This window comes from Callorhinus ursinus, unplaced genomic scaffold, assembly GCF_003265705.2.
Source record: "Callorhinus ursinus isolate GAN/ISIS: 27379988/994484 unplaced genomic scaffold, GSC_fseal_2.0 scaffold62, whole genome shotgun sequence".
Classification (NCBI taxonomy): Eukaryota; Metazoa; Chordata; class Mammalia; order Carnivora; family Otariidae; genus Callorhinus; species Callorhinus ursinus.
The window spans coordinates 8,100,601-8,119,809 of NW_027397124.1; the positions used below are offsets into that span (position 1 = coordinate 8,100,601).

The 19,209-nt window shown below is 38.1% G+C and overlaps 1 protein-coding gene across 2 annotated transcripts in view; it reads left to right on the plus strand.

The window, feature by feature from the left end:
- MPP7 (MAGUK p55 scaffold protein 7) overlaps positions 1 to 19,209 on the plus strand; it is a 288,302-nt gene that overhangs the window by 203,902 nt on the left and 65,191 nt on the right. For both annotated transcript variants that reach the window (XM_025885841.2, XM_073885448.1), the window contains exons 9-11: positions 1,032 to 1,106; positions 1,533 to 1,729; positions 2,209 to 2,273. In XM_025885841.2, coding sequence (XP_025741626.1) covers positions 1,032 to 1,106; positions 1,533 to 1,729; positions 2,209 to 2,273 — 337 coding nt within the window. The remainder of the gene's footprint in view (positions 1 to 1,031; positions 1,107 to 1,532; positions 1,730 to 2,208; positions 2,274 to 19,209) is intronic.

The following is a 19,209-nucleotide window of genomic DNA, read 5'->3' on the forward strand; positions in this document are numbered from 1 at the left end:
CCAATTGGGCTTTCAGAGACTTCACACTGGTAAATGGAAATTGGCTGTGGTTCCATGGACATTGGCAAACAATACAGATCAGGGCCTCCCCTCCCACCTCCCCCCAGAAGAGAGCCCTTGTTTACGATAGTGCATCTCAGAGATAGCTACCCATTCTCCCTTCTCTCTCTCTCTCTCCCGCCCCCCTTCCTTCCTCTCCTCTGCCTGATCACATCTTCCTCTTTTCTTTTCTCCCTCCTTCCTCTCAAATATGTGCCAGATACTTAGTGCTTTCGTGGAGCTTCAAATTTAGCAGTGATAACAGATATTAAGAAATAATTGTATCAATGATTACTTTGTACGGTTATGAGAAATGCTAGAAAGAGAGAAACAGAGAAAGACATGAGAGTATATGAAAGGGACATCTGCTGTGGTCTGAGATGGTTGGAAAAGAACGGCCTGTATTATTGTCGCTTGCTTTCATTAAATTAATAGGTACTTAATCTTTTCATCTTTTAATTAATCTATTACACTTGGTGTTCTACTCACTAAGCAGAATAGCAGTGAATGTTCTTCATTATATTTTTCTGCTGAGCATTGCGGTGAATGTATATATATTGTATATAGTGAATCATATAACTTTATTGCTGACAGTACAGGTATTTTGTTCTTAAAAACGTGGATGCCGATACTTAAAAATATCATCTGAACCTTGCACATCATCTGTAATGTTGTCTGTACAAGGCAGTCTGCAGGTTCTGTGTTTCTATTCTGAGGTAGCTCCACATGGATGGTAGTACATTCATCAGCATTTTGAAAGTGCACAGGAGGTAAAAGTGGATTTAGCGTTTAGTGTTTTTTAACTTACTTGACAAACTTGAGTGCCTTCTCATATTGCAAGAATTTCTACAAAAATAGTTTTCTCAGTTTGGTTTATCTAAGAGTAGAAACCCCAAGCTTATAAATTTTCAGAATTATTCCCTTCTCTACCTGTTTTGCCTTCCTTCCCCAGGCTCTAGAAGTTCTCTGATAAGTCTTTCCTCTGTTATCAGGCTCAGTCTCAGGGAGCAATTACATTTAAGATCATACCCAGCATCAAAGAGGAGACACCATCTAAAGAAGGCAAGGTAACCATTCCCTAAAGAACCTTTTTTGTTTGTTTTGGAGGTGGAGGGCGCTAATATTTCCCCATCTAATACATACCCTCTTTGTCACAGTGAGTTCATTTTCATATTCCCTTTTTAAAAAATCATTCTTTTTGGGGGGATGCCTGGGTGGCTCAGTCAGTTAAGCGTCTGCCTTCGGCTCGGGTGTTGATCCCAGGGTCCTGGGATGGAGCCCCACATCGGGCTCTTTGCTCAGCAGGGAGCCTGCTTCTCCCTCTGCCCCTCCCCCTGCTTGTGCTCTCTCTCTCTCTCTCAAATAAATAAATAAAATCTTTTAAAAAATAAAAAATTATTCTTTTTTAGACAAAAATTATCCTAAATCAGAGAAGAATGTTGGCCCTTTCACATTTACTTTTTATATTCCTTTTAAATGAAACTCTCTTCCAGATGTTTATCAAAGCCCTCTTTGACTATGACCCTAATGAGGATAAAGCAATTCCATGTAAGGAAGCTGGGCTTTCTTTCAAAAAGGGAGATATTCTTCAGATTATGAGCCAAGATGATGCAACATGGTGGCAAGCAAAGCACGCAGGTGATGCCAATCCCAGGGCAGGCTTGATTCCCTCAAAGCATTTCCAGGAAAGGTGAGCTACTGGCATGCCGTAATGGTCTCTCTTCAAATGACCTTTTGTTCTCTGCAAAATATCACTCGAGGAGAGTTGTGATAAAATGAGCACTAAAACCTTGCTTTAGAATCCTTTATCCCTCAGGTTTGGATTTCTGTTTTGTCTAACTAAGGATGAATAATGACCAAAAATAATATGACAGGACCAGGTCATACTCGGTTTTTGTTATGAAGCAAAGGGAAAAATAGCATGTTAATGTCTGAAACTGTATTGATGTGAAAGATGGGGGGGAATGAAGAGTGATTTTGGAGTGGGGATGATTTATAAAACTCTGAAAGTAGAGGTTTTATTTTTTAATTTGAATAGATTGCATTGTGCTCATTTTTTCCCCTGGCTTCCCTTTCCCCCCCCTCCTTGGGACTTTTAATATTTTGGTGTTATATTAATCTTGGATCTGTACTGAAAATTGATAGGCATTGACCTTCTTTTTCCCCCAGGAGATTGGCTCTGAGAAGACCAGAAATATTAGTTCAGCCCTTGAAAGTTTCCAACAGGAAATCATGTAAGTTTGTTAATAAAAATGTAGAGTAACCAAATCTTGCTGTTTATTTTTGACTATTAAAGCAGGTGTTTGTGGGAGAACGAGAGCTCGTAGTGCCTTGTGATAGCTTCTGGATCATCATTTCACAGCAACCAAACAAATAAGAAACTCACAGTAGAATATTAAAGTGAGTCTTTTGAAGAAAGGGGTGTTTGCAGTTGTTTATGATAAACCCATGACTCACCCTTTAAGAAACTAACTAGCAACACTACTCTCCTTGACTTCTGAATGTAGGTGTTTTCATAAATGTGACCTCAAATGCAACTCTTTTGTTTCTCCAAAGCTAGAAGGTTTGGGTAAGACACTTCTTGGTAAAATTAGGGGGAGAAAATCTACCACTTTCTTGGGCACAAAGGCAATTGAGCCTGAGAAGAGTTGTTGTTCTTCCTAACTCCTTGCTTATCCAGAAATCAGAGTAACTCTGACCTTTATCTCGCCTGTTTGGATTTGGGCGCATTCTTTTTCTCCTTCATACTCTCCTTCTCTCAGCTTCTCTTTTACTCCCCACTCCCTCACCCCTGTCAAGGCCCCATCCCATAAATTTCCTACTTCATCTCCTCTAAATGTTTCGTGGTTCTAGGTATTCTAAGAGTAAAAAAAGCCTTTTGTTTTCAACATAGAGATTGCACATTAAAAGGTGAAATGCACAAATAAATGGTCCTGGAATTTTACACCAACATCTGGTTTTAGTATTGTTGCATTTTTCACATCTCCTGTTATTTCTGTCAGTTTGTAGACGTGTATAGCCCAGGAATTACATTATAAGAGAGCCAAACTACAGTCGAGTATAAATCTCACAAGCAAGCAAATACTTCAAGTGGAGCACTGATTCAAAAGCCTGCTTGTTCTTGCTCCGTTAAGTCTGGGCAGAAGGAAAACACACTTGTCATAGAATGCCACACGGATTGTGACATCAGAAAGTATACAGTTTAACCAGAAGGTTGCATCGTTTTTAAGTGTGATGAATTTTTGCTGGCAGGGGCTCTGAGGCATCCACCTGACTTGCTCTTGGAGGGATTTCTAAATTGGGGGCCTGCACACTTCTGGTACATTTGGTGCATGTGCGATAAAGTGTGTGTAACTTGAAAAGGAAATCAATGTGATTCTACTCGAATCTGAATCCATACTCCCAATTTGTTTGAGCCTTAGGCCACTTAGAAATGTCCAGTTTGATATAGTTGTGGATTTTCACTTATTTGTTTTTTATAAATGTGCTTCTTTAAACAACTACTCGGAATGGGTATATAGTCTTTCTAATAGATCTCCTCAAACTGGTTTCAGTATAAATGTGTGTGAATGTCAGAGGGATTTTGTGTGTGTGTGTGTGTGTGTGTGCGCGCGCATGCGTGTGTGCGCGCATGCACGCCTGCACACACGTGTGTAGAGCTGTTAATTGTAATGGGTGATTTTTGTCTGTTAATATGCAGAGTTTTTTTATATGATAATCTTGAATATTTGAGTCTGAGAAATATTTATTCCAAAATTACTGAAATGTCATTATCTGGATGTTTTAAGGTTTTTTGTTTTTGTTTTTTTGCTTTTTCTGCCTCTTGAAGACCATTTAGGAATGTTTACTGTTTCCCATTCACACTTGCTTCCTTTTCTTCTTTTCTATTTTTTTAAAACTAGACTTGATTCACAGAGAGATATATTGGTGGTTCTCATATACAGATGTTCTCTATTTTTAAATAAAAACAAATTGGGTCAATATTATGCAGATCACTAGTGTATAGTAAATATGGCCTTATTCAGAGAGACAGTCTATGTCTATGAAGCTTACATAGAAAGCTAGTACTTTTATAGTCAAAGAATTAAAAATTCTATTTGAAGTTTTTTTTTAAGTGTTGTCTCCTAAACCCCTGAACTCCAAAGTTATGCAAAAATTATTATACTGGTTCTGAACATTTTTAAAGTTATTTAAAAGCACTGTGTCCTATAATCTGTGTATCTGATAGTGATTCTTTATGTACCTACACTTATAAATTGTAAAGGCCATCTAACCCAACACTTCCTGGACTCCAACATTTGGGACTTAGACTTTTAGGACAGGGCATCCATATCGTGCTCTTTGCTAAATTACAGAATAACACCATGAAGAAAAACAAAGTTAATATAAAATCTTTTATTTATATGACTTTGAATAAAAATTCATAGACTAGGTTTTAAGAAATGTTTCTAATTTAATGTAAACATTTTAAAAGAATTCTGTCCTGTTGGTGTTTTATAAGGGTATTAAAAATAGTCATGTTGATAATTTTCTGCACTAAATTTTATAAGTGCGCTTAAAACCTAGGAGATAGTGTTAAACAGTGAATTTAGAATAATGACTTTAGTTAGGTGATAATATGTATCAAATTAGCCAGTTAACTTTTTTCACATAATAATTGCTTGACTTACTGTGGTTTTACTCTTTGACTCACAATCATCATAACTAAAGTTTGCATGGAGGAAAAGCTCTGGAACTCTAGGGGCTCAGTCAATGTCAAGATCAAAGTCAAAAAGGATTGGAGAAGGCATTTATGTTTGTGCTAGAGCTGTAGATAAATTCAGGAGCCATAATACTGACATCTTCAGGCTTTAAAACTGGCATCTTCCTGCAAAACTCTGTGGTATTCATCTTTGATGCTTGGTTATTTCCTCCCCTTAAGAATCTTGGCATATCTGGTACAGATTGAGAAAATAGGCTTCTCAAACAAAATAATTTGCCTCTTGAAATTAAACATTCCTAAAAAATATGAACTCTTAAAACTAAAGCATAAGTGAATCTTAGAAGCTTGACAGAGGGACTCATCCCCACTTCCTCCTGTTGTTTCAAAGAACAGCTTACCTAACAAGGAAATTGGCAATAGAATTCTGCGTTCCCTCCCTTTCTCCTTCATCTGATGAGAGGCTCTTACATAATGGATTTACATTAGTAACAGAAACAGAAGAGCAGCCTAGAAGTCTGATAGGTTCTCTTTGACATGACCAACTTTTAGATTATTACATGAAAGACACAGGTTAAGTGTTTTGGAAATGAGTTAAAAGCGTATCTTATGTCTCAAGTAACATATAGGAGGAGTTTTCATGACAGCCACTTGGCAGCTTGCAATTCTTGTGTCGATATAATTTAAAGTACTCTGATTTTTCTGCCAAAAAGCTTATTTTTTATAGTTCAGTTGCATATATAAAGCAATATGATATCACCTAACCTTATTAAAGAGCAATATGATTTTCTTTGATTAATTAAAATATTGTTTGTTCCCTTTCTATTGAAATTAAGTTTTATAAGTTTTTTGTCTTCCTAATAATACAAACATTAATAACTTTGACTTCAATAATATATAACTTATTTAAATCTAGTTTTACAGCGCATTCCGCAAAGCCTCTTCTTACTCAAGTAGTGTATTTTATAGGAGAATATTCCCGTATGATTTTTATTTATGGTGCTTAGTTTCTTTTTTTAGTTCTCAAAGTATAAATACCTTAAAAGATCTCATACTGCTGACTGAATAATATTAATTTAAAATTTTTCTTTTATAAAATAGCTCTTATAGAATTTTTGTAATAAAAAAAGTCCAGAAGGTATGATTTATTTTTTTGAAGATTAGAAGGTAAAATTTTAGAATCTGTTTTAACCAGTTGTGGCTGCAATCATGTGGGTACAAAAGAAAATATTTAACTGGAGCCAGAGGTGGCCATTCAAACAGCATATAACCGAGTTCATTCAAAGACAGGCATTTTGTGGATTGAAGATCACAATCTAGCAACAGTACAGTTTAAACACTGAGTAAACAAATGAATTCACTGTGCATGGTACCAATATTTTGGAAGGCCAAACATTTGAGAATAATATATATAACATTCCAGGTTGTTATAACTTTTCAAATTGAGTAAGCTCCTTTCTCCTAGCATCTTAAACAGTGTTTATCTAGTGTGTTCATATATAAAGTTAATTCAGAAATTAACAAGTAGATTGCTTATGTTTAAATTTGTATGCCTAAAACTCTGTCAAATATTTCTTAATACTGGTGGGATTTTGTGTTAACAGAAACAGGCGGTTTTAAAAAATACTGAAGGTGGGGCTCCCCCCCCCAATATTTACTGATACTCTTTGGGAAATGCCAGAGTTCAGAGATTGTGTGGAGAGAGGTGCAGATGAGCTAGGCTTGTAAGTGGTATGTCTGACTGTTTGTGTCAGGAGATGGTTGAGGTGATGGTCTAATTGTTATTGCTCACTTTTCATCTCAGTAGACTGTGTTCTTCTTACATAAATTGAAAATGTTCTTTCTGAAACACTATCAGTGTATGTGCTGTTAGCTTTTCCATATGAAGGGTTTTAAGCCATACCCTCTCTTGCCTTTTGTCTTGGGGACCCAATGCTGTGCAGGTAAGAGAGTTGATTAAGGATTAAGGGTGTGGTCTGTGGCCACAGGTTATCGCAGACTTGTAGGGAAGATTGCATGTGGGCAGAGGGAGGCATAAGAAAGCGGTTTCTAGGGTGGGGAATTTTAACTTTGCCCCTGTAAATACGATCACACCTATAAAGACACAGTTTCTCCACTTGTCAAGAGTATCTGACATTGCACCGCTCCGAGTAGCTAGCGTCCGGCAGTGTAGAAAGGTTCCTCCTGTCCTGTTACGTGAAGCTCATCAAACGCTCTTCACTCCATTCTCTGAAGACATCCACAGTTACTCTTTGTGACTTTGTTGGCCTCTCCTCTGTGATTTTTGTCATTCTCCCATCCTGCTCTTCAGTGCTTGGAGATGTGGAGAGCGGACTCCTGATAGGCAGGGGAGACTCTCCCCCAGACTCTCCAGCAGTCAGGAGAAACACACTTGGGAGGGTCAAGTGTCGGGCGGGGGGACAAGAGGCTGGTATGCTGGGAGGTGTCGGAGAGTAGACCAGAAACGTGAAAGAAACTTACTTCATTTGACCTCTCCGCCAACTTACATTTCCTAGCGTAAAGTTAGAGTAATTACCAAGTGATTTTGGTGTGACAGTATAGCATAGTAGTTAAAAACACAGACTCTGGAGCCGGATTGTGTGGGTCCCTGTCCCAGAATGCTTCATTTCTCTTTCCCTCTGATTCCCATCTGTAAGACGGAGGTGACAGCACTGGCTTCATAGAGTGGTGGGAGAATTCAGTAAGTTTAGGCATTTAGTGTACACAGAACAGTGCCTTAGTTAAGAATATAGTTAAGAATTGTGCGATTATCCCGAATGTCTTCTGAGATCACCCTTTTATATGTTTTCCTCTTTGTTCAAACGTGCTGAGTGTAAGGAAAAGTGTTCTTTGCTTTTCCTACTGGCTGTCCATGAAGCATGTTGCTGGCTCAGATATATTATGCATGCGGGTTATCACGCAAAAAAATACCATTCTCTTCCTACATAAAGCATGGGGGAAATAGTCTTCTGAGAACGAACGCAGTGTATTCACAACCTTTTATTAGAATATGAAACATACTATACTGTATGTGACATGGAGATGGTTATTTTTATTCTGGATTGACTTCGGTGTTTTAATTTTTTTCTTATGTGCGTGTGTGTGTGTGCATGTGAGAGAGGGAGATGGCTTTTATCATCTGATGTACGTGCCACTGATTCTTTCATCAGGGGGCAACACTCAGTCAATCCTATTGTTCCTTCAGAAAATATACCTTCTGTTTAATAATCCACATAATGGTTGAGTGTTTGAGATTGTGGACTGAACCGTCTGAAACACTGCATGTATTATTTCCACTAAGCCTAGTTGCTTGGCTTGGCTAATCCGTATCACATAGTTTATTGTTTGTTTTCTGATAATTTGTCTTAGATGTACATGACATTTCAGAGCTACTAAGGAATGAGTGTAAATAAATTCACAACTTGGGTGTCTCACAATTCGAGCCCAAATAATAATGATTTGCTTGTCATTTTTGCGAATTGTGTTCAAATAGAACCAACCCAGCTGGGGGACCTATAGGTTTTGAAAAATAAAAAGACAGGGGTGCACACTCTCTCCTAAGTGTTTTCTTTGACTGACATTCTGTAGTTTGGAGAGAGAAGTGAGCCAAAAACTGTCCCGATCAGTCCTCTTCATTCTACAAAGTCTCGTAGAGAAAAATGTCCTACCTTGACTTGTGGTTCCATTTTGCTTCTATTAAATTGCCAGTTCTTTTTCCACCTTTAACTGAAGGTGAGTCTCCTAAGTCACACAGAACTCTTAAATTTCTTTCCTATGAGTAATAATTAGGAACAATTAGTAATTTTTAGAATTTTTTTTTAAAAATACCTTTTAGCAAATAATATAGCCAGAATGAAGTAAAGGGTTCTTCCTGACTCATTTCATATGTGTAATAAGCTGATAATACTGTTAACTTTACAGGGTATTGAGATATTTTAAGGGCATTTTGAGGGTTATTTCTAAGTATGTATCCTGAGTGTTAAACAGACAGATTAGCTTACAAACAGAAATGTCCTATGAAAACAATCCCCCATTGAAGGTATTATTTTGAAAAACTCGTTTTTTCCCTTACTATTTTTCCCATTTGGGCATTTAATAAACTGAATGAAGGCTTTGTGCTTTTACTGCTTTAGTATATACATTCTTTTTAGACCAAGACTACAGTGCAGTCTAAAATGTAGTTTTTCGTGAATTCTGTTTGTATGTTGACTAATAATTTTGAAATACTTAAAATACATTTTTTTCCCTTTGGCTTTTCTAAGATGAGGAAACAATTGAGTGTGGTAGGTGGATTTTTTTTTTCTCCCTCAGATGCATCTTCTTCTTACTTTAATTGTATTTTCTGCACATTTAATCATTTCCTTTCTCATTTTCTTTGTGCTTCTCAGAGGAAATTAAAGGTACATGTATGAAACCTTCCCTGCCATAGTCTGCTGATTTTATTTAGTACACCTATGTGTGGATTCGATTGAATATAGCAAGTAATTTGTAGAAGATTATTGTATATCCAAGCTTCCATCTTGATGTTATAGTACCAAAAATCATGGTTGGACTCTGTTTGAGAACAGTACTATTTTTGCTTTGCATAGCAGAAATAAAGAAAGTGATCTGAAATAGTACATTATGTTTTTGTCTCTGTCGGTAGTCTCCGTGTTATTCGGATATATTGACATCCTTATTTTAACATAAGGATGTCAGGTGAATCTTCTCAACTATCTGATATCAGCACATGCTGTGCTGTTACTTCCGGAAGCGTATTTATATGAAGAGAAGAGGCCTAAAGTAATAAGTACCCACTTCTTCAATTAAATTTTTAAGATACGCATAACCCAGTTTTCACTTCACTCCAAGAAATAATTTATAACACATCGTTTATTTTAAAATGTTTTCATCTGTTCATTTTTCAAAAACCAAATAAAAATAGAAATAGTACGCCTTTATTCCTTCCCAACACAGAATTTCTTCCTGTCCAAAGAAAGGATGTATCTTAATCTTAACCTTTCTGTCTAATCCAGTGAGCCAAAGTAATTGCTGTATTTTACATATTATCAAAGAGCCTGATTTACAAAAATAAATTTACTTTGGGGGATCAAGTGTTGTAATTTTCTTAGCTATGGAAAGTATAAAGAGTGTAGGCAGATCTTTTATAATTTTCTTGGAACTGCATCAAGGAACCTCTGAAGGAGGCTGAAACGTGAATTGCATGATGTTTTAAAACATTACTTTAAGCTTAAATATAAAACACAACGTTTTATGTTTAAGAGTGGCATTGTGAGGGCTGTTCTATGGTGTGCTTTACATAATTGTTTTTAAGTAATTTATGTTTTGCATCTGTGGCTGGGCTTCTAACTGTTCTGCTTTATTTCTTGGCTTTTGTTCTGTATGCTTTTACACTCCATCCAGAAGATGCTGAATATGCTGGTAACCACAGTGGAACCTATATAGGTGAGCAATTGGTCATGGAAGAGGATTTCTTTCTTTCTGTTGCTTTCTCCAGAACCATTATATATTGTTTTACCTTAAATTAGCATATTTGCACTAGCATGCTCTGATGTTCGGTGGGGGGGAGCATGACCCTTTATGTTAAACAGGCTCAATGGGTTGGACATAAAGGAATTCATAGTGTGCTTTTGTGTTGTTATTCAAGAAGCTTTCCAGATGCTGTATTTTTGTAAATCATTATTTTGGGGTAGAAGTTGAAAAGCGTTTGTGGCTAAGTCATTTTACTCAGTTAACAGTGTCTGGACTTTTCTCAATTATCTGGTTAGCTGTTAATTTGTCAAAGCTTCTAAATAACTTCTTCCAACATAACTTTTTGGTTTTGTTTTCCGATGATTCACGTTGCACCCCTCTACGTAACCGTTGACTGAACAGCCCCAAATATAATTAAGTCTATGATTGACGTGCTCATCTGTATCGGAAGGAAACATTCCCAGTGTGGCATTGCCGAAGGATGTTAGAAACAAAAGCCAAGATATCTAGAAGTTGTTAAAGGCCTCAGAATTCTCTTCAGCTGCCTCCCACTTCAGACCTTTCCCACCGTTGCCGTGACCAGGTCCCTACTGTATGAGTGACAGGTCATAGTGTAGGAACACAGTTCGAGAGAGAACCGCTTCACTCTCATTTTTAGATTAATATTTATGGATATGATAATATCTCTTGGTTATTGAAGAAATTTACCAGATGTGATATTTGGTATTTAATAAATACTACCTCTACTCCTGTGAGATTGGTGGGGTTTTTTTCCACTTTACAGAAAGGAAACTGAGCTTCAGAAAATTGACAGGAATTATCTCTGAACCTACAGGTAGTGAATGGTGCCTCCTGGCTTCACATCTGTGCAGGTATAATGCCTCTACTTTATCTTTGACAGTATGCTGCCCTTTCGTTTTGCAGTCTACAAAACAAACTCCATGCAGAAATCTATAGAGTATTCCAGTTTTTAGGCTAGAAAAACTGTAATTGGATGGTCAAGGAGAGGTTAAAATTTCATTAATTCTTTACTCACTTCAGAACAGTACGGTGTGCCAGATACTCTGTATATCGATTTACACCTCTCCTTATACCCTCAGAAACTTTAATGGCTTCAAGGAGCAAGTGTTTCTTCTCCTGAGTCTGTGGTCATCTGAGTGGTTCTTCTGGTCTGTGTCAGCTTGGTGGACCTTTGCACTCTGGTGGTTGGGCTGGGCTCTGGTTGGTCTGAGGGGTGGGATGCTCACCTGGGTAAAATTGTTTCTCTTTCCTGTAGTTGTTCATCTTCCAGTAAGTTCGCCCATAATGCATCTCAGGGTTCCAGAGAGCAACAGGAAAAACAATCTCCAGTATGTTAGTGCTGATGAAGCCTCTGCTCACGTCATATCCGCAAATGTCCTGTTGGCCAAAACCAGTCTCATGGCCAGGCCAGCGTCTGTGTGCGAGGTGACTGCCCGAGAGCTTGGATTCAGGGAGATGTGAAGAGATGCACAGACTTGACTATAAGCTTCTACCTCTCTCCAAAATAGAGAGATACCTACTCTCCCTGACTTTCAGGGCATATACTCAGTCAGTTAGACGGCAAGTGGATATCTGCTGAGGGAATAATGGGCATAAAACAGGATCTGATAAGAGTCACATAAAATGCTGTGATTCAGGGGTTGAGGGGATGGCCTATCCAGCCTGAGGCAGTGAAGGATCCAGTCCCACAAGGAACGACATTAGAACCAGGCGCCAAGGGTGAGGTGGAATTAGAGTTTAGCAGCAGGGGATGAAGGTAGAACCAATAACATGGAGAGCGGTGACTGTTGCAGAGCACAGGGCATATTTGAGTTTGGGTGAGGTGATGGGTGTGTTCTTTGTTACTTTCTCTGTTGCGCTCTGGAACCTTGAGACCCCAATATGGGCTGGCTTCCTGGAGGGTGAAAAACTACAGGAAAATGAGTTCTGGATGAAATGCCATTGGATCTGGCAAGAACTCCATTGTTATCTGGAGTCAGTGATAACTCTGAGAAACAGCTTTACTGGAAGCCAGATTGCAAGGTGTTAAAGAGTAAGTGGACCAGGAAAGAAAGATAGCAGTTGAGTTCAAGGCCATTTTTATAGTTGAGAGTAGAAATATTTCAGTGGGAGAGAAAATGATATCAATTCTATAGACAGAGTTGGTAGATCTGATGATAAAGGATTAAAATATCTTCATGAATTTTTTGGGGGGGTGAGGGGCAGAGGGAGAGGAAGAGAGAGAATCTTAAGCAGGCTCCATGCCTAGCCTCAGAGCCTAACATGGGGCTCGATCTCACGACCCTGAGCTCATGACCTGAGCTGAAATCAAGAATCAGATGCTTAACCAACTGAGCCATCCAGGTGCCCCAAGGATTGAAAGTCATGAAATCAGAAGTAATTGGTTGAACAAGCCCCAGAGCAGACTAGATTGGGTGGAATTGAGACTACAGGAGTGCCTTAGATCAAAGAATTTGGGATTAGCAGGTGAGATTAAACATGCAGATACCCCATGACCTGTAATAATTTTTTGGAAAAAGCAGAGGGCTTTGTGCTTCCAGGACACCATACTGTAACACCCAATTACAGAGGAAAAGAGGGTACCACTTAGGTAAAATGGGAATATCATGAATCATGTAATGATTCATATCCAACCTGGTGGCACACAGACAAGCTTCAGGCCATGTTTGGACAAAAGATAGATATTTTTGTTAGCACCACAAATTTGGGAAATTTTACGTAAAAATTTCTGACCCCTTTGACAAAACAAAAGACTTGGCTAAACGAGGCCTTCATTTCCGGATGTTAATAACTAGCTGGAGTTGAGTTACAACCGACTCGGTCAATGGCACCCCAGGTCTCCGGTTCCGCACAGTCTCCACCCCTCATCATTTTGCTGGTGCTGGGGCGGGATGTGGGTAGACACTGTCCTAACAGCTGTGTTGGTGTTTGTATTACACAGGGGAGTATTTCTTGGTCTCTGTGTTCTCCAACGTGGGGAAATAAAAGTGGCCAAAGAGTATTTCAGACAAATGGGACACCCTATTTCTTTGAGGACTGATTTTCGTGCAAAATATATTTGTGTAAGGCAATTGACAAGATTTTTCTACCTATCTGGCTTCCGTAGGCTTTTGAATTTGCAAGCCCTGTGTACAGATTCTAGCCATCCACTCTATTCAACTTCTGCTCTTAGAGAAAATTGTCTTTCCCTGTGGCAAAGGGGAAAAACATGGTTAGTGTGTTTTAATGGATGTGCATCATGACAGCCTTTCATTCTGGCCTAAATGTTTATCCTGACACATGTAGCAAGAGACTGCCGTAGGTTCACAGACCTTGAAGTTCATTTAGCTAGGAGTTAAGAGGGTTAAAGGAGTCTAGCAAGGTGCCTGAAAAGAGAAGCATATAACAAAAAGACTGTTTTAAAAAAGAATTTGAAAGAATAGGTTTCATAAACTAAGCATGATTCTGGTTTCTTTTTTTAAAGAAACACTTTAAACTAATGACCACAGATTTGAAACTTTATCTTTTACAGGATAAACAAGTTTGATCATACTCTCTGGTTATTTTATATATAATTTAAATTATATGATTATTTTTATACTATTATTACTTTGTTACAGATACGTTGAACAAATTGAATGTTATGTGGAATTCTGTTTTTCCTCAAAAAGCCAAATCCTCAAAATCCTTCTAGATCTTGTGGATTTTTATTATTATTTTGTTCAATTAGCCAACATATAGTACATCATTAGTTTTTGATGTAGTGTTCAACGACTCATTAGTTGCGTATAACACCCAGTGGATTTTTATTTTTTATTGTTTATTTCTTTTTTTTTTAAGTTTTTATGTACATTCCAGCTAGTGAACATACAATGTAATAATAGTTTCAGTTGCACAATATAAGGATTCAACACTTGCATATATCACCCGGTGCTCATCACAAGTGCCCTCCTTAATCCCCATCACCTGTTTCACCCATCCCCCACCGCCTCCCCTCTGGTCACCATCAGTGTGTTCTCTAGAGTTAAGAGTGGATTTTTAAAAGAGGTCTCATAAGTAATATGCTAACATAAATGACAGACTTTTATGGTGGATGTATTATTTGGTAAACACCTTAAAACATACTGTAACTGTAATGCTATGACTTTTTCTCGGTTTTTCTCCTTTTTTCCCCCCTCAACTAATTATGTCTTTGCCTTTTTTTCTATCAAGTTCTTTATCTGCCTCTTGTTAGTTTGATAAGCTCTTTCTGTGCAATGAATATTAGCCCTCTCTCTGTTGGGCACATTTTTTCTGATCTTTTGGTTAGGTTTTACCTTTTTCTATTCCAAGATTCACAGCATGTGGATATTTCATTGCCAGGTCTGTGAATTGTTTCCTTTGTCTTCTGAGTTTTCTTTCGTATTCCCCACACTAAACTTTTTAAAAAGAATTCTAATTTTTAATTTTTTAAAAAGATTTTGAGAGCGCGCGAAAGTGAGATCACAGAGGGAGAGGGAGAAGCAGGCTCCCCCGCTGAGCAGAAAGCCTGATGTGGGGCTCGATCCCAGGACCCTGGGATCATTAGCATAAGGTAGACGCTTAACCAACTGAGCACCCAGGCGCCCCTAATATTTTTTTTTATTAAAATAACATATGCATTAGGTTAAAAGCCTATGAAATTGCTTCATAGTCCTGTTTTGTAGGTCAGAAAACAACAGAATGTCAGCAGTTTCCTATGGCTTTATTTAATAAATTTTCTGAACAGTCAAACAGTATTTGCAAGTCTTGCAACCCCAAACAAGTGTACCTTTCCCTTTTCTAGTCCCACCTTTTCCCTCAAGAGACCACCACTTTAGCTCTGGTTAGCTGTTTCTTCTGGTATGTACAGAATATAACTGTCTTATAATGATATTTCTGGATTTTTTTCTAATATTTACTGAATGCCTATTATGTTCTAGACTGCTCTAGACACTAGAGTTTCAACAAAGATCAAAACAAATACCCTTTCATAGAGCTTCCATGTTGGGGGTACGTTTGGGACCAACAACTAAATAAATTATAAAAGATCTTAGGTGGTAATAAGTGCTATGAAGTAAAGTAAAACAGGAATGGGGTGATGGAGGAGCTGGGAAAATGGGACATCAAATTTCTATAAGGTGGTTAAGGAAGGCCTCTTTGAAATGGTTGTGTTTGAGCAAAAACCTGAAAAGGAGTTCGTGGGGAAGGAGAATTCCAAGGAATGGGACAAGCATGTGCAAAGGCCCTAAGACAGGACCCTGATGCCTCTGAGGATCAGTAGGGAGACCAGTGTGAACAAGGGAGGAATTGATAGGACTTGAGGGTTGGCAGCGTAACAGAATGGTTGTAGAGAGGAAGGGGATGGAGGGAGTTTCTCGGCTCTTATTATGTGTGAGATTTGAAATCATTGAAGGGTTCTGAGCAGAGCAATGACTTGACTGATGTATGTTTAAGGAGCACTTGGCTGGTCTGTTGAGAAGGGACTGTAAGGGAGCAAGGGCAGAAACAAGGAGCTATGTGGAAATCCAGGCAAGAAATGATTGTGGCTTGAAAGAAAACATTCTCAGTGGAGGTAGTGATAAGACGTGAGATGCTGAATACATTTCAAAAGTGAGACTGACAAGATCTTGAGACAAGTTGGAGGATCAAGGATGAGAGCACCATTTTTGGATTTAGTAACTGCAAGGGTGGAGTCACCCTTTCCAGAGATGGAAGAGACCATGGAGTAGAAGTTTGGGGTGGGGAAAGATCAAGGGATCCTGGTCGGGATATACTGAGTTTATAGTACTCATATACGGGTGTTAAACCGGCAACTGGGTAGGCAGCTTTGAGTTCAGGCAATTGATTTAGAAGTTGTCAGAGTTAGATCAAATTTAAAGATACAAAGCTGGATAAGATCACTGGGGGGTGGGTGTAGATTTGGGCAAGAAAAGAACCCAAAGTGAAGTAGAAGGAAATCCAGAGGTGTGATTCTTCTAGGAGCCAATAAAAGTTTTAGGAAGGGAAAGAGTGATCAAATAAGATGAGGAAAGAGAACCGACCTTTGATTTAGCAATGTGGAAGTGACCAGCAACCTTGATATACAGTTGGTAGCTTGGTTGGGTTGAAAAGCATTTGACAAAATCCACCCTTTGGTGATAAAAACTTAAGAATAGAAGGGAATTTCCTCAGCCTGGTAAAGGGCATCGACTAAAACCCGACAGCTAACAGCGTACTTAATGGTGGAAGACTGAGAACTTTCTCCTTAAGATCAGAAACTAACAAGGATGTGCGTTCTTGTCGCTTAATTTACCACAGTACTAGAGGGGCAAGCCAGAGCAATGGGGCGACGGAAAGAAATAGAAGTCTCCAGATTGGAAAGAAAGTAGTGAAACCATCTCTATTTGAAGATTACTTTATCTTGTATATAGAAGATCCTTTTTCTGCATCATTTGAAATGATCATGTGGCTTTTTTCCTCATTCTACTCATGTGGCATATGACACTGATTGATTTTTATATGTTGACCCAACCTTGTATTCCTAAGACAAATCCCACTTGCTCATGGTGTATAATCCTTTATGTCCTTTATATGTGTTGCTGAATTTGGGTTGCTAGTATTCTGAGGAATAGGGATATTGGTCTTTAGATTTTCTTTTTCTAGTGATATTTTTGCCTGTTTTTGGTATCGGAATAATGCTGGCCTCATATGATAGGGTGGGAATTGTTCCCTACTCTTTTTTGAAAGCGCTTGTAAACTTTGTTTGATTGTGTTAATTGTTCTCTAAACTTTTGCTAGAATTCACCAGTGAAGCCATCTCATCCTAAGCTTTTCTTTGTGGACAGTTTTTCGACTGCTAACGCAATCTCTTTACTTATTAAAAGGTTTGTTCAGATTTTCAGTTTTAGTAGTAAATCTCTAGTAATTTGTCTATTTCATTTAGATTATCCAATTTGGTGACATCCAGCTGTTCATATAGTCTCTTATAATCTTTTTATTTCTTCTTGGTAACAGTGTCCCCTCTTTCATCCCTAAATTTAATAATATTGGTCCGTGTATGTTAAAGGTTTGTCAGTTTTGTTGATCCTTTCAAAGAACAAAAAATTGGTTTTTATTCATTTTCTCTATTCTAAAAGATATTAAAATGTTACAGTTTATTTGTACACTAACTAGGAAATGCTAGTTTATTCTAAGATTTTAACATTTCCTTTCTAATCCTCTGTATTACTCAGGCAGCTATGTACTCACACATACACACAAGACAGAGAGTGCAAGGAGTTGGTTCACATGATTGTGGAGGCCCTTGGTAAGTCAAACTCTGCAGGAGAGGCCAGCAGGCTGGAGACCCAGGGATGAGTTGTAGTTTGAGTTCAAAGGCCATCTGCTGGCAGAATCCCTTCTTTTTCAGAGGAGATTAATTTTTTTTCCCCCAGTGGATTAGATGAGGCCCACCCACATTCTAGAGGGTAATCTGCTTTATTCAAAGTTCACTGACATAAAGGTTAATCTCATCCAAAAAACACCTTTACAGAAACATCTAGAATAATGTTTGACCAAATATCTGAGCACTATGGCCCAGTCAAGCTGACACATAAAATTAACAGTCACATTCTCCTACTCTAAGTATGTCTGTGGTAATTACTACACTGAAGAAATATTTACTCTTGGGAGATTTGATAATGTCTTTCACGTCAATTGCTTCTCTTACAAAAAGAAGTCATTTAAACAGTACAAGTCAACAAAAATGGTTTTGTAACATTTTAGTCACTTAACTGCATATCATACAAATACCCATAGTGTCCTGGGATACTTCAAATTCCAGTAGATACCACTATTTTTACACATACATTGTAGTGCCACTGACTTTAAAGAATATCCACATACACAGGATAGGTCTATATCTATCCTCTGCACATGGCACCCTATCCAGTTCTAGGAAAGCTCTGGAAAATAGGGAGTTTCCAGAAATTTAGCCTTCTCCTGAGGGCTTTTCCAAGGACTGTTACAAAGAATTTCTGAGACTCTGGCTTATTTTGGAACCTTACTCCTGCCCCTCATCCACCTTCACATTCTGTATCTCCTGAGCCCACAGAAGGAGAGGAAAAGGGCAAGTGATCTACCCTGCTGGCACAGTACCCTTGAACCAAAAAAAAAAAGGGGGGGGTGGGCTGCCCAGGGTCTGCTAGTAGATTGACAACTGCTATTGATCTACATCAGACCAGTAGCTCAATGAATACATTTGATGATTTTCACTTTCTTTGGTGTGCATAAAATCAAGCATGAAACAGCATATATATAAGTAGCCCTTAACTTCATGACCGTTAGATTTTTGAGAACCCATGTCAAAATGATCTAATTTGACTCTTTCAAAAGAATAACATTATAATATTCTAAGAATTATTTTTAGAAGAAAACGAGACCCCCCCTTTTTTTTAAAGACTATCACTGATATGAATGTACACTGTGTGGTATGATTCTTACTGATGTGTAGCATGCTACATTTCTCAGGGTCTGTTCATCAATAAGAGAGATTGGGCTGTTATTATTGGAAGGAAGGAAAAAGCTCACCAAGTGGGCAGTGTAAGTTGTGTTAATTACATACAATTTTATGACAATAACATGAAGAGAAATTGATAGTATGCTGTAAATACGAAGTGCAAAAACTGGACCTTTTAAAGTTGAATCCCTGTAAGTCAATGGCTGCCTATCTATATAAAGATTGTCAAACCATTTATATTTATATAAATATATAAGTTAGTGGGAATAATTCATTTCCTCTTACGAGCTCTTGAAAATTTCATTTAGCTTTGGTGGATGGTGTGGGAGTTCGTGGCATGCATGCGCATGCGCGTGCGTGTGCGTTTGCGTGCACGTTGGCTTCCATACGGCAATTGTTTCTCAGTAGCAGGATAGCTAGCTTTGGAAATTCAGTCCTTTTTCCTCATGCAGTACAAAATAGTTTATATGAAGAATTAGTTTTCTTCTTTACATTGGTAAGAATTACAGAATGTTTTTCCTCT